This window comes from Leucopleurus acutus, assembly GCF_964270905.1.
Source record: "Leucopleurus acutus genome assembly, chromosome: 5".
Taxonomy (NCBI): Eukaryota; Metazoa; Chordata; class Mammalia; order Artiodactyla; family Delphinidae; genus Leucopleurus; species Leucopleurus acutus.
Window position 1 is genome coordinate 34900221 of NC_139147.1, and position 13705 is coordinate 34913925.

General features: G+C 33.2%; 1 protein-coding gene across 1 annotated transcript in view; it reads right to left on the bottom strand.

The window, feature by feature from the left end:
• GBE1 (1,4-alpha-glucan branching enzyme 1) overlaps nucleotides 1-13705 on the bottom strand; it is a 297767-nt gene that overhangs the window by 157415 nt on the left and 126647 nt on the right. Inside the window, exons 4-5 of the mRNA XM_082840201.1 lie at nucleotides 1274-1399; nucleotides 306-441 (exon numbers count right to left, since the gene is read on the bottom strand). Of these exons, the coding sequence (XP_082696327.1) occupies nucleotides 306-441; nucleotides 1274-1399 (262 nt within the window). The remainder of the gene's footprint in view (nucleotides 1-305; nucleotides 442-1273; nucleotides 1400-13705) is intronic.

Sequence of the window (13705 nt, forward strand, 5' to 3'; positions counted from 1 at the left end):
AAAAACAAAACAAAACTCTCCTGTAGAAAAGTAATTATGCTTACATATTTATCTATAATTTTGGAAGCCATCATTTCACATTAAAATTGAAATAATATCTTGAATTCTTATGTTCTATCTTATTCCATTTCTTTTTTCTATGCTATCACTATTACAGGGCAATTTGAGAAGCCTAAAATAACATGCATTTCTATTACATATTTAATCTCTTAACACAATAAAAGAGACACTTGTAATTAGCTTCTCTAGTAAGAGAACAGACTCATTAAAATTTTATCTGAATAAAAATCAGAGTTATTACTTACCAAGGTCTTTGATTCTTGGTAGTATATTGCATGTAAAATGTTTATAAGAAGCTATTTTTCCTTCATAGGAAGAAATTCCCACATGAGATTCATAAATTCGTAGACCTCTTGGCTTCTTTGGTTTGGAATGCTTAAACTACAGAATATTAAAATTACATATAGAATTAAGCCAAAAATGCAGGTATGACACTAACAGATTAAGCATGTTAAATGAAATGATGAATTAACTCAGTCAAACACTTTGAAACTACTTTCACGTATAAAAGGCACTGGCTGCCTCCATTAAACTTTCTTTTGAAAAAAAAATCCTTTTTAGGATCATGGTAATAGACCTATTTGAAAAGAGTAGTCATGCGATGGCTCATGCCTTATCACTGAGTGAAGATGTATTTTGAGCCTAAGCCTTAGAGAAAACATAAGAACTGTGAAATGCATACATAATTATTAAATGCAAAGCATTTATCAACAAGCTTCGATAACTTAAAGGACAGAAAAGTGAGCTCCAAGATACCTATAACTCTTATCAATAAGACAGGCTTAAAAAATTACCCTGATTAATACATTCATGAGATGTCTTGACTATTCGTTGTTCCTAAGGACACTGATCCTGCTTCAAGTCCATGACAGTGAGAAATAGTACACCACTAGAGAGTCTTTGATTAATCAGAAATTGTAGTTAAAATTTTTAAAAATCAGTATCCCTTATAGGTCAGTACATAGAGATTTAGTGTTCTTCCCCCACCCACAATTTCAGAAACACACGATAAAACAAAAACTCACTTTTATATTTTATTGGCTACAGATGATGGACATATATATATATATAGCAAATGAGTACATTATGATGTAAAATACTAAACCGGTGGTGAAGAGAGAAGTTGAACATTACAATAAAAGTTATAAAAGTAAAAATTAATTTTCCTAGAAATATTGGAACATGCATTTATTTAAAGAGTTGTTGTTCTCACTTTATATGGGTGTTCTGGATCCCAGTGTATCCAATCATAATTCACATTATCACTGTCACGAGTCACATACTTCGCCCACGGTGAAATACGATACAAGATCTCTCCACTTTTACTCCTAATAACAACCTAAAAAGAGAACAAGATATTATTGCCTTAAAATACTTTCAAAACTCTAAGATAACGCATGATACTCTATGAGCACTGTGACAAGTAAGAAAAGGAGGAATGATCTTAAGAACCGAAACTGCCTTCCAGATGTGTGACCTTAAGGATGTTTAAATTCTATGGACCTTGCTCTCCTCATCTGACATGGTATATGATCCCTAAAGTCATTTCCAGCTTGAATATTTTATGATTCTCTGGCAATTTTCATCATTGCCAACCAACCATTATAGTAGTTAATTAAAGTAAGCATACAGTAGATAGGAAAAAGACATGAATATTATTGGAAGCTACCGTCAATAAATCAATCAACAGAAGGAACTGATCCTGGTATATTTTTTTAAAAGTCATGAGTTATATCACCATCTGTTCCTTTTCCTTTTCATAGCAATTAATGATAACATGGGTTTTGACTAATAATTGTATTATAATACACACAAACACACACACTACCCTACAAACATTTTCCACTTCTCAATTTCTTCTACACCTTATTCCAAGTATGCTTTACCATATGAAACCAAACATTTTCCTTTTTAACCATTTGCTCCTATATTTGCCAATAGTATCACTATTGCTATCAGTATAAAAAATAAAAATGCAGGGCTTCCCTGGTGGCACAGTGGTTGACAGTCCGCCTGCCGATGCAGGGGACACGGGTTCGTGCCCCGATCCGGGAAGATCCCACATGCTGTAGAGCGGCTGGGCCCGTGAGCCATGGCCGCTGAGCCTGCGCGTCCGGAGCCTGTGCTCCGCAGCGGGAGAGAGGCCACGACAGTGAGAGACCCGCGTACAGCAAAAAAAAAAAAAAAAAAAAAAAAAAATGCAAAGGCAACTTTTACGGAATCCACCAGTTTAGACTTAGTACTGAATAGAGGGCTTTGAATTTATCAGCATGGTTAAATAGTGAACAGAGCTTCCAGGTATAGCTTTTTAAAGGTTTTTTTTTAATTAATTAAACCTTCTAAGAGTAGGTAGAGTGTGACAAAAAATGTTCAGATCAGTAGCTGATCTGAATGCTGAATGATCAATATGCTCTCAGCATTGAGAAAGAATATATTCTTTGGTCTCCTTTAATAGAGAAAAGCTCAGGTATGCATAATTCTTGGTCATTAAATATTTGTAGAATGTTTTATAGTTTAGAAAGGAATTTCATAGTCATATCTCACTTGATTCCAGAGAATCTTTTTTTTTTTTTTTTGCTGTACACGGGCCTCTCACTGCTGTGGCCTCTCGCTCTGCGGAGCACAGGCTCCGGATGCGCAGGCTCAGCGGCCATGGCTCATGGGCCCAGCCGCTCCGCGGCATGTGGGATCTTCCCGGACCGGGCCCTGCATCGGCAGGCGGACTCTCAACCACTGAGCCACCAGGGAAGCCCCCAGAGAATCTTTATAACCCAAATATTAAGTGAGTAGCCAGAAGTCCCAAAGTCACCAACTGGCAGAACCAAAAGCTAAGCAGAGCTTCTGATACTTCCTTTTTCTTAACAGGCTTTAATGGCACTTCCTTCATATACAGAAAAAGAATAAATCATGATTTAAGGAGGAGGGGAAAGGTGAGTGGTGAAAAGGAACATCTAACTTACATGAGCTCAATTCTATCTCCTTAGTTGTGCCTCCCACTTATTAAAGCCCATCACAACTAAGTGTTTCTATTATTCAAATAGTAATCACAAAACATGAATGAGTAGGATCAACCCAGTCCCGGAGTATTTTATCCCCCAAAATATGTCCCTTAAGTCACATAACTTTCTAGTATAATACACACAGTGATATATTTGAGAAAAGGCTTTTTATTCACTCATTAACCCAGGACAGGTAATGGGGAAATAAAATACCAGAAATCAGTTTTCAATGGATAGCACCCTGCCTAATCCATCCACCTATCTTTTCTCTTTTTTGCAAATGGCTCTACAACCCCTCCAAAGGATGATCATGAACCAATAAGTATTTTTCAAGGTGTCTGCTGGCAGAGAGAATATTTGAAACTTTAAGCAAAGAACATGAAGAATTTCCTTATGCTGAATATAATTTCCACATTCTTTGGAACATTAACTTATTTATCTTGCTGTACACATGAATGTCTTCAGAGGGTACTGAGTGATGGAAGTTGGACGGAACAGTCCTTCTTTGGGTCTTTCTCACTCCTACATGTTTTGCTGGGTACAGCAAGAATATAAGGTCCTATTGATGACAGAGGCCATTTCTCAGAGTTGTGATTGTAGCAAGCAACCCTGAGGAATGAGATAATGTCTCCCTTGAAGACAATGGACAGCTTTCCTTACTGCTTGCTATAAAAGAAATCATTCCCCAAGGTAAATACTCCTCACCTATGAGGCAAACTAGCTGTGTGCATAGCATCCATCTAGACCCTATAGTGTCACCCCTATAAGACTTAGAAAGCAAGGGGAACTAATGCAAGTATGATGCACATCCTGTGCCATGAGTAATAAAGTCATTTATCTCTGACTCAGGAGTCCTGTGTTTTCAGCCAGAATCCACGAAACAGTATCAGGTTAACTTATGAGCTTGAAGGTACGGCAAAATCAAATCCTACACCTGACAATGGATGACTTACTCATTTTGAATGACTTCAATATTTTTGTTACCAAAAGTTCTATTTCTTCATTTCTATTAGGGTTTTATATTAGACATTTTTGTTCATCATTTTTATTAATTTTGCTTCTTGGGGTGGAAACTTTTAATTATCTAATTCCTTCCTTTTTTCTTAGCAATAAAATCAGAGCCTGGATCCTTGAATGATACGTAAAACAAAGCTTCCCACCACATCTAGAACACTTCACTGTAATCATTACATAAACGGTAAATTCACTTCTCTATTCTTTAGGCTCCTGAATTTTGAATGTATTTTTGCTATAGCAGTTTAGATTTTACTAATAAACACACTTGCCAACAGTACCCACCTTACCTCATCTTTGATTTACTGTTCCTAAGTTGCTGTGATAACAAATAAGAGTATTATAGTAAATCTAAATAACCCAAAATTGAGAGACCTTCCAATGAGTAAAAAATATAACCTTCTGGACTAAATTTTGCTCCTGAAACGTTTTAGGGGGGAGAAAGGGGAGAGATGAGTGTACTTACTGAATTTGTGCTCTCTTGAGTTCAGATTCAGATTTTTTAGATAAAACTTTATATCATTTAATTTACAACCTCAAAATAGAACATGTTATATAGCAAATTGAAAAGAAAGCTCTAGCTTGATTGATCTTTCAATGATAGTAAGTCTAATAGCTGATGGGTAGAAGAATTCACTTGGTACTAGCAAACTGAAAGTCTCATACACTACTAGTATGAGTATAAAATAGTATGAACATTCTAAATAGCAATTTGGCAATATGATCAAAAATTCAAAAAAAAGTAATTCTCAATGACTCAGCAATTCTAATTATAGATGTTTGCCCTGTAGAAATAATCAGAGAAGTGCCCAAAGAACTATATTCTTATCTATTAATCTTAGTGTTACTTTTATTAGCAAAAAGTGAATGACTGAGTAGTGTATGCTTGTTAAAAATTATACCACTGAATTATATTGAAGGTTGCAAGAAAATTCTTTCAAGTTATAAAAAAGAATGTATTGCATCTTCCTAATGTACATATATACAAATGGTTGCCTATGGATAGAGAAATTATTAATAGCTTTTATTTTCTAGTTGTATCTTTCTATATTGTTATCAATTCATTTCACTTGTAGAGCTTCTATAAATCAGAAAAAAAATAAGTATTCTGATAAGGATTGCAAATAGATGAATTATACAATTGTGTACATATTTGTGGACCTGTGCTACCAAGTTCCATATATATGTGTGTATATACATACACTTTAAATATATTGACACAGTGTTAAACATAAAACTTTAAAAAGTATATTAGGGAATTCCCTGGTGGTCCAGTGGTTAGGACTCCATGCTTTCACTGCTGAAGGCTCAGGTTCAATACCTGGCAAGGGAACTCAGATCCCACAAGTCGTGCAGCCAAAAAAACTAAAAAGTATATTAATATCACCACATATCACTCCAATAAAAAATATATATAAAATCACTTTAAAGAAATATACTAATGAAAATAATATCATGATGAACTTTTGTAGGGCAAATTGATAATTTGTATAATTATAACATTTTATAACATGGTAAAAATGTCATTAGGCTCCTTTTCTAATGAGCCAAATTATCTCTTTGACTTATGGGAGGTTAACATCAAAAGACATTATTAAATTAAATAAAGAAGTGAATAAAATAAACCTCTACCTGTGCAAAAGTCAAATTGACTTAGTGAACTGTATGAAGTCAAATTTTATTTAGAAAATGACATTTAAAACTCAAATATACAATATAAGAAACAGTTTGGTAAAATAGTGAAGACCTAAAAAATTGTGTTTGTGTGTGTATATTCATTCAATCTAGGAATATCTTTTGAAATGGTTCTTGTCAAAGACTATTGTTCCTTTGGACCAAAAAATCACTGAGATAAGATGCTCCTCAGGTGGCCAACAATTTTATATGAAAATAGTGGATGTGTTCAGCTGGTTAGAAGTGGTAGGATACTCTGGAAAATGGTATTGCATGTAACTCTGGGTTTCAAGACTGAACGTGTAGAAGACGAAGAGAAAAGGCACAGATATTGAAAAATATAATTTGATTTGCCCAGATTATACTACCAAAATCACAACAACATGCTATGAAGGAAAAAAATTATTAATAAAGATAACTATTTAGTAGGGTACAGGTCAAAATAAATAAGCAATAAAAGTGATTTCTAATTTATGAAGCAATGATATATCCTCCTCTTTTAAATTACCTCTAATTTATATAATAATATCTAACGTAACTGATACTAGATGTAATATGTATATAAGTATATAATATGTAAAATATATAATTGATATTATATACATATTTTTTAAACAATGGGTACAGTCATACCAACATGCAATGCTAAATATCAGTATTCTGTTGTGTGTGTTTAAAATGTGACAAAAAATACGTGTGTGTATATAGAGAAAGAAATACATACGTATAGAACATATAATACTTTTAAGTAATTTTTAGAAGTCAGTGGGACAAAAATAAAACAGAGCATTAGAAAAAGTAATCACAAGTTTATAATTAAGTAGAAAAATAAGTGATATTCCAGAGGAGAATCTGATGGTTCTACCAATGACCAGAATCCTGAAGAAATAAATATGTGCTTTTAATATTTACAATTAACATAGCATAAACATTATTTTTAATGCATAGATATAAATATTAAAACTTTAAAATACCTTAATATAATTTAAAAAGAAGTTCTTAAATCTCATTTTAATTCAACTAAAATTTTATGACTAACCTTTGTTAAAAACTAGGACATAGGGCTTCCCTGGTGGCGTAGAGGTTGAGAGTCCGCCTGCCGATGCAGGGGACACGGGTTTGTGCCCCGGTCCGGGAAGATCCCACATGCCGCGGAGCGGCTGGGCCCATGAGCCATGGCCACTGAGACTGCGCGTCCAGAGCCTGTGCTCCACAACGGGAGAGGTCACAGCAGTGAGAGGCCCACGTACCGCAAAAAACAAAACAAAACAAAACAAAAGGACATAGGGAATTCGCTGGTGGTCCAGTGGTTAGGACTCCATGCTTCCACTGCAGGGGGAACTAAGATCTCGCATGACACAGCACAGCCAAAAAATTTTAAAAATTAAAAAAAAAAAATAGGACGTACGAGTATAAATTTTTTTCAGTTTTGTTTGTTATCCTTGCTTGGGCCAATTTTAAGATTCAGTAAGGTTACTTAAGAAAGAATCTCTTTATCATTTTGAGAGGCTGAAAAATGGCCTCTCATTTCGTATGTTCATATCCTACTTCTCTAGAATCTGTGAATGATAATTTATATAGCAAAAAATGGGTCTTTGCAGATGTAATTAAAGTAAAGACCTTAAAATGGAAAGATTGTTCAGATTTTCCAGGAGGGCAATCACATATATCCTTATAAGAAGGAGGCTGAGGGATATTCTACACATAGACAGGAGAGAAAAAAGCAATGTAACCAAAGAGGCAAAGACTGGAGTGATGCAGACACTAGCCAAGGAATGTCAGCAGCCACCAGAAGCTGGAAATAGAAAGGAACAGATTCTCCCCAGATGGAGTATGTTTCTGCCAACACCTTGATTTCAGCCCAGTGATACTGATTTTTAACTTCTGGCTTCCAAAACTGCAACAGAAAAAATTTCTGTTGTTTAAAAGACACCAAATCTGTGCAACCACCATAGGAAACGATATAGAAATAAAGAAAAAAAATGGAGGCAATCACTCTTCTAAGAATAAAATGTAATGTACTTAAATTTAGTTAAATCTTGTCAGTGTCAGAAAGAGTTGAAAAAGTTATCTTAATGAGTAGTCTAAATAACACATTTTATCTCTTATTAACTTCCTACTCCCAAAAAGTAGACCAACATATACCAATGCATTTCAGTGACCTTCAATAAACAAAGTAAGTCCTTGACAATTCTCAGGAAAAGCAAACTCATTCAGAATAAACGTTGCTGAGCTTCAGAACTGATAGGAGGGCCTTCAAAAAAGTGAATTTGTAATACGCAGTTTTTACTGCTAGCCTACTCTCACGTAATTATTTTCAGGGGTTGAACAAAAAAGAGTCAGTCTTTACATGATGCAAATAAAAGTTCTAAATTTTCCATAAGGAGAAGCTAAGGAGCTATTTTTTCTACCTAATACCTGATGTCCATCAGCAGAAGAATGGATAAAGAAGATGTGGTACGTATATACAACGGAATATTACTCAGCCATAAAAAGGAACAGACTTGTGCAATTTGCAGAGACATGAACAGACCTGGAGACTGTCATACAGAGTGAAGTAAGTCAGAAAGAGAAAAACAAACATCGTATAATATCACTTATATGTAGAATCTAGAAAAACGATACAGATGAACTTATTTGCAAAGCAGAAATAGACACAGATGTAGAGAATGGATGTATGGCTACCAGCGGGGAAAGGGAGGTGGGATGAACTGGGAGAATGGGATTGACATATATACACTACTATGTATAAAATTGATAACTAATGAGAACCCACTGTATTGCACAGGAAACTATATGCAGTGCTCTGTGGTGACGTAAATGGGAAGGAAATCCAAAAAAGAGGGGATATATGTATACATATAGCTGACTCACTTTGCTTCACAGCAGAAACTAACACAACATTGCAAAACAACTAAATTCCAATAAAAATTAATTTTAAAAAACAGAGATGGTGCTATTTAAATAAATAGATGATCAGTTGTCAATAATAATACTAATTTTTCATTCTGCATTTTCTAATTAGGAATATCAGAAACACTATCTGATATTAAAAGGCTATTTCATTGTGAACTTGAGTTTGTATTTCAATTAATGAGAAAAGAAAACCAAGAAACCAATAAAAGTATCATGGCAGTTTTCTAATAATAATAAGGTCCTGATATACGAATGACCACTTTGTGGATATACTTTCTTAAAACTACATATAATTGATCAGTAAAATTATATAAACTGGGGTTATATATGAGCTATAATTGACATTACCATTATTTAGATATTGAGCCTGCTATAGTAACCAAATAAAATTACTCTGTCTCTTGAAAATTTTTAAATTTCATTTAATTTTTTCTAGATATTAAAGTTCATACATTTTGGAGGTCTCCATCTTTGTTTCATAATCTACTTCATAATTTTCAATTAAATAAACAACCTGACACAAGCCATGTGCATATAAAGTTATCATAAAAAGTTGTCACATCCTGGTGATGTCCTTTACATCTACAACGTTCAGGGATTGAGGGAAGTGAAAAAGAGATTAAGTGATTAGATTAAGCCCCCTAAGCTCTTTGGATACTGGACACTATACAAAAGAAGAGAAAGAAAAGGCAATATCCTTGCTAGTAGCTTGATGAAGAAAAGAAACAAATCAGTTGAACTTCAAAAGCAATAACCTATTGATGAAAAAAAAATAACCTATTGATGAATTTTCACTGGCTCCCATTATTTTTGCTTTGTATAAAATTTCTTATTTTAAAACATGCCATCACAATTCAGGTTTTTTTTTTTCTTTAATAAGAAATTTTCCAAGGTTAAATCCTATAACAACAGCTTGATTAGGAAGAGTTAAAGGATTTCACTAACAAAAACGAAGCCACTAATTAAAGAAAAAAAACTTTCCTTACAAGAAAAGATTAAGTATACTAGCTATGAAAAATAAATTTGTAACATGACAAAAAGTATCATACCAAATTATATCAAACTTTTGCATAAAGGACACCAATGCATGGAATAAAAAGAGATTAATTTTGAGGTATAGTACTCATGGCTACTTTACTCCTGATTTAACAACAATTAGAATTACAGAGATATAAACATTCACTTCTGTAATACTTACACAAGGGAGAGAAAAAACTGCAGAATATTGCCAAAAAGAAATAAATGAAGATCAGTAGCTGCTTCTTCTAAAAGCAGGTCCTTATTTAGAATGATTTAGAGAGACAGATGCTCCTGTACCTATAAAAAGCAGTATTACTCCCATAGGGTTCCATCCCAGTTCCCCAACCTTCTAGTCTAGTTAAGAAGTATTAAAACTATAATATTTTTTCTGTTTCTGTCTTTTGACTGAGGAAAATCTTTAACGAAATAAAGAAACAACTAAGTAGAACTGATAAAGTGTTTGCTTCATTTCAAGTACATTACCTGAACAAAAATCTTATAAAGTGAGGTCACTACAAAAAGACAAAATCCAAAGGGATTATGTGAGATTTAGGATGCAGGCATTGAAAATGATATCCCTGAGCAAGTGAGAATAACTACTCCTAAGTGAAAAGAATAGGAACAATGCTGAAATGTTGTAATCAGGTAAAGATTGATTAGGTGTCTTAGATGAGAAAACAGATGAATTACACATGATATAAAAATATAGAATTTAAACTTCCAAGATATTGGAAGATCAATATAGTAATAAAAGAAAAAAGCTATGAAAAGGGGGAAAAATCAGTGAGTTTTCATTACTGAAGAAGTGTGCTTCAAAGAGACTCATCCATGTGCAGTGAAGGCTAGAATTCTATTAAGTAAATAGAGTTATGATCTGGTATAACACCAACAAAAAAAATCTTAAAAAGTATTTTTAGAAGCGCTAGATGGGAGAGGTACTATCATAAGATGAGTTAAAACTCTCTTTAAAATATTTCATTAGGTATAATTATAAAAGTCTATACGGTGATAAATTGAATCATTTGAAAAAAAGAATATGATTCTTAAGCAATCACTCTAAGTGCCATTGCAATGAAGTAAAATATAAAATGTGAGGGCTGGGGGAGAAATAATTTACCCCTTAAGGGAAATGTAGAGAAATTCCAGGAACTAGATACAGAATATGTAATTCTAAAAAATCATAAGATCTTTTGCGAAAACATGTAATTATATATTTAATATACATTGAGATTATCTCTAAGAATATAATTGACAACTATTAAATAAAGAAAACAGTTAATAATGAAAAGAATTCAGAGTTACACTTAAATATTCTTTAGAAATTAAGGTTTCATAATACAGAGTGCAACACTATCACTCTTTTCTTCCACAAACGTCACATATTTCTCCAGGTGCAGGTGGTGTTAGGGGAAGAACTACAAATAGGTATGTATGAATTAGGAAACACATAGTACACACATCATATGAGAAATTGATTAGGCAGACAGTATAATGGGAAATAGAACATGACTGCATGTGAGATATGAAACTCAACATATGCATTTGGATAATTTCTTGTTAACTGATAGACAGTGACGATGGGAAGAAGTAGTGGTAAATAATAGGAGTCTTCACAATAGAGCTATTTACTTTAAACCTTCGTAGCTGAAGTGTATTTAAATTATTAAACATAGATATTTCCATCTTACGTAGATAGCGAAGGCACAGAACAGCAAATGAACTTGGTGATCTCCAAGTGTGACAAGCTCTCTGGAGAAGCAGGGAAACTTCTCTGACAGTGCAGTCAATAAAGCACACAGGTCAGGGAATTACCCACCTGACTTCTGCATAAGGCTCAGAGAATAACCATGTGCTGAGGTGCAGTGACCTATGGTTCACTGTTTTCAAATATGTACATATATATTTCATAAAATAAATATTATATATAATATATATGTGTATGTATATATGTTACATACAGACACACACACACACACACACACACACACACACACACACACACACACACACACATATATATATATATATATATATATCCATGAGACTTTTTTTTTTTCCAATCGGGGGCATACTGAGTCACTTGGGGAAATTTATAGCTTATTGGCATATTTGAAAGATGTTAAGATGAACAGACTGAAGAGTGAAAAAACAGAAAACAAACCTTAAATTGAAGAGGGTTAAAATTCATATTGACATTTAACACACACTTAACTGTGCTACTCAATAAAAGAATTCAGCTTAAATGTAAATACTTAAATCATAAAAGATAATATAGTGTGTACTTTATCACAAGAAAAAGGTCCTGTAGGCATACCATTATTCATTATTATTTGAATTCATTATTATTACTTGGCCAAAGTGCAAATACTTCTATTAAATATAACCAAAAATAATACCCATCTAACAGTCACAAAATGTAATTTTCTTCCTTTTTCTGGCACAGCATTAAAAGATCAAATACTAAACAAAAGCTCTCTTTTAAAAAAAATTAATGCCTACATAATTTAGAAGAAAAAAGCATGAAATACTTTTGTTAAAAAAAATACTCCTAAAGAAAAATGAAAGTGTTCAATTCTCCAGATTTTATAATCATATTTAAAATCTACTATGCCCACACTGAAGGACAAAGGAAGACTGTAAAATAAATGCAAGATATTTCACAGTACATGGATATAAGAAAGAGAGTCTGCCAATACATTTAAAGTATTTCTAGAATCAATGTTCACATAAAGAGTGCAATATTTATGGACAGTCTAATCTTCTAGATACCTGTGATTCACTTCAATAAGCACTAAAACAGAAAGAGAAAAAGAATATGTTTTATAGTTATCTTTCTAAAATGTATTATACATTCCCTTGTGACCTTAACAGAGGGAATTAAACACTTGTAGAAACTGATTTGTATACGCTGAACTGTGACATGGTTGGAATATGAACATTTCCCCCTGAATTCAGTAAAGAGAATATTAGACTTTTATATGTGTCTTTGACAGCAGTTTTCAACTCTGGATGTGCAATGAGAACCACCTGAGGAATATTTTAAAATAAAGATGCCCAAGTCCTATTTCTATCCACTATCACCACCCTACCTGTCACCCTTGATTCTGATTCTGTGAGCTGCAGTCTAGTAGCTTAGGAGATAAAAGCTAGACCTGAGAAAGCAAAAGACAAAGTAGCTACAGGGACCAGTGCTCCAATAATAAAGAATAGATTTTTAGTTTTAAAAAGTTATCATGCAGGAAAGAAAACTAACATTAAAGTTACAGGGACTGTATTTTCTAAACCTTGATAATAATAAACACCTTTGCAAAAGACAAGGCATATTTTGCAATAAAATTTATCTCAATCTCTACTTTGAATTTTTAATTTATTTCTTATACAGTAATAATTTATAATTTGCTTTCATTCTTCCTAGTCTAATCTCCCTAATTATTCTCAAACAATCATTCTGTAAACTTTCAATCATGAAAGGCAACCAAGCTAGCTCAAAATTTATTCATTTGTGGTCCTGAGTACACCCGTGAATGTCCTCACTGATTTACTTATCAAAAATTTTCCCCTGCACTTAAGAAGGCCTCATAAAAGAGTATGGTGAATCTATTCAAGTTTCTGATCTTACCCTATAGTTTAACCCATCATTTAAAATATTTCACAATTTCTATGCTATATATCACATAAATCATTTTTGCAAAACAATATTTATCATGGCTACTTTAAATGTCATTACTAAAATTGGATGATTGTCTTTTCAATACTATGTTCTTAGGAATTCCATTTATAATCTTTATTGCAAAGTTGTAGATGATATTGGCTCTTCAGTCAGTCAAACCACTTTCTGGCATTTCTTCCTATTATAGAAAGGATGGAAAGTTTAAAGTCACATTTTTCACACACTCCCTTGCAGCTAGGTTTCTGCATCTAGTAGAGGCACCCATGCAAGATCTGGAAGGAAGAAACTAGTACTTCAGTTAAATCATATGGAGATCAATCTTTTTTGCCTAAGAACCCTGAATGATGCTTAA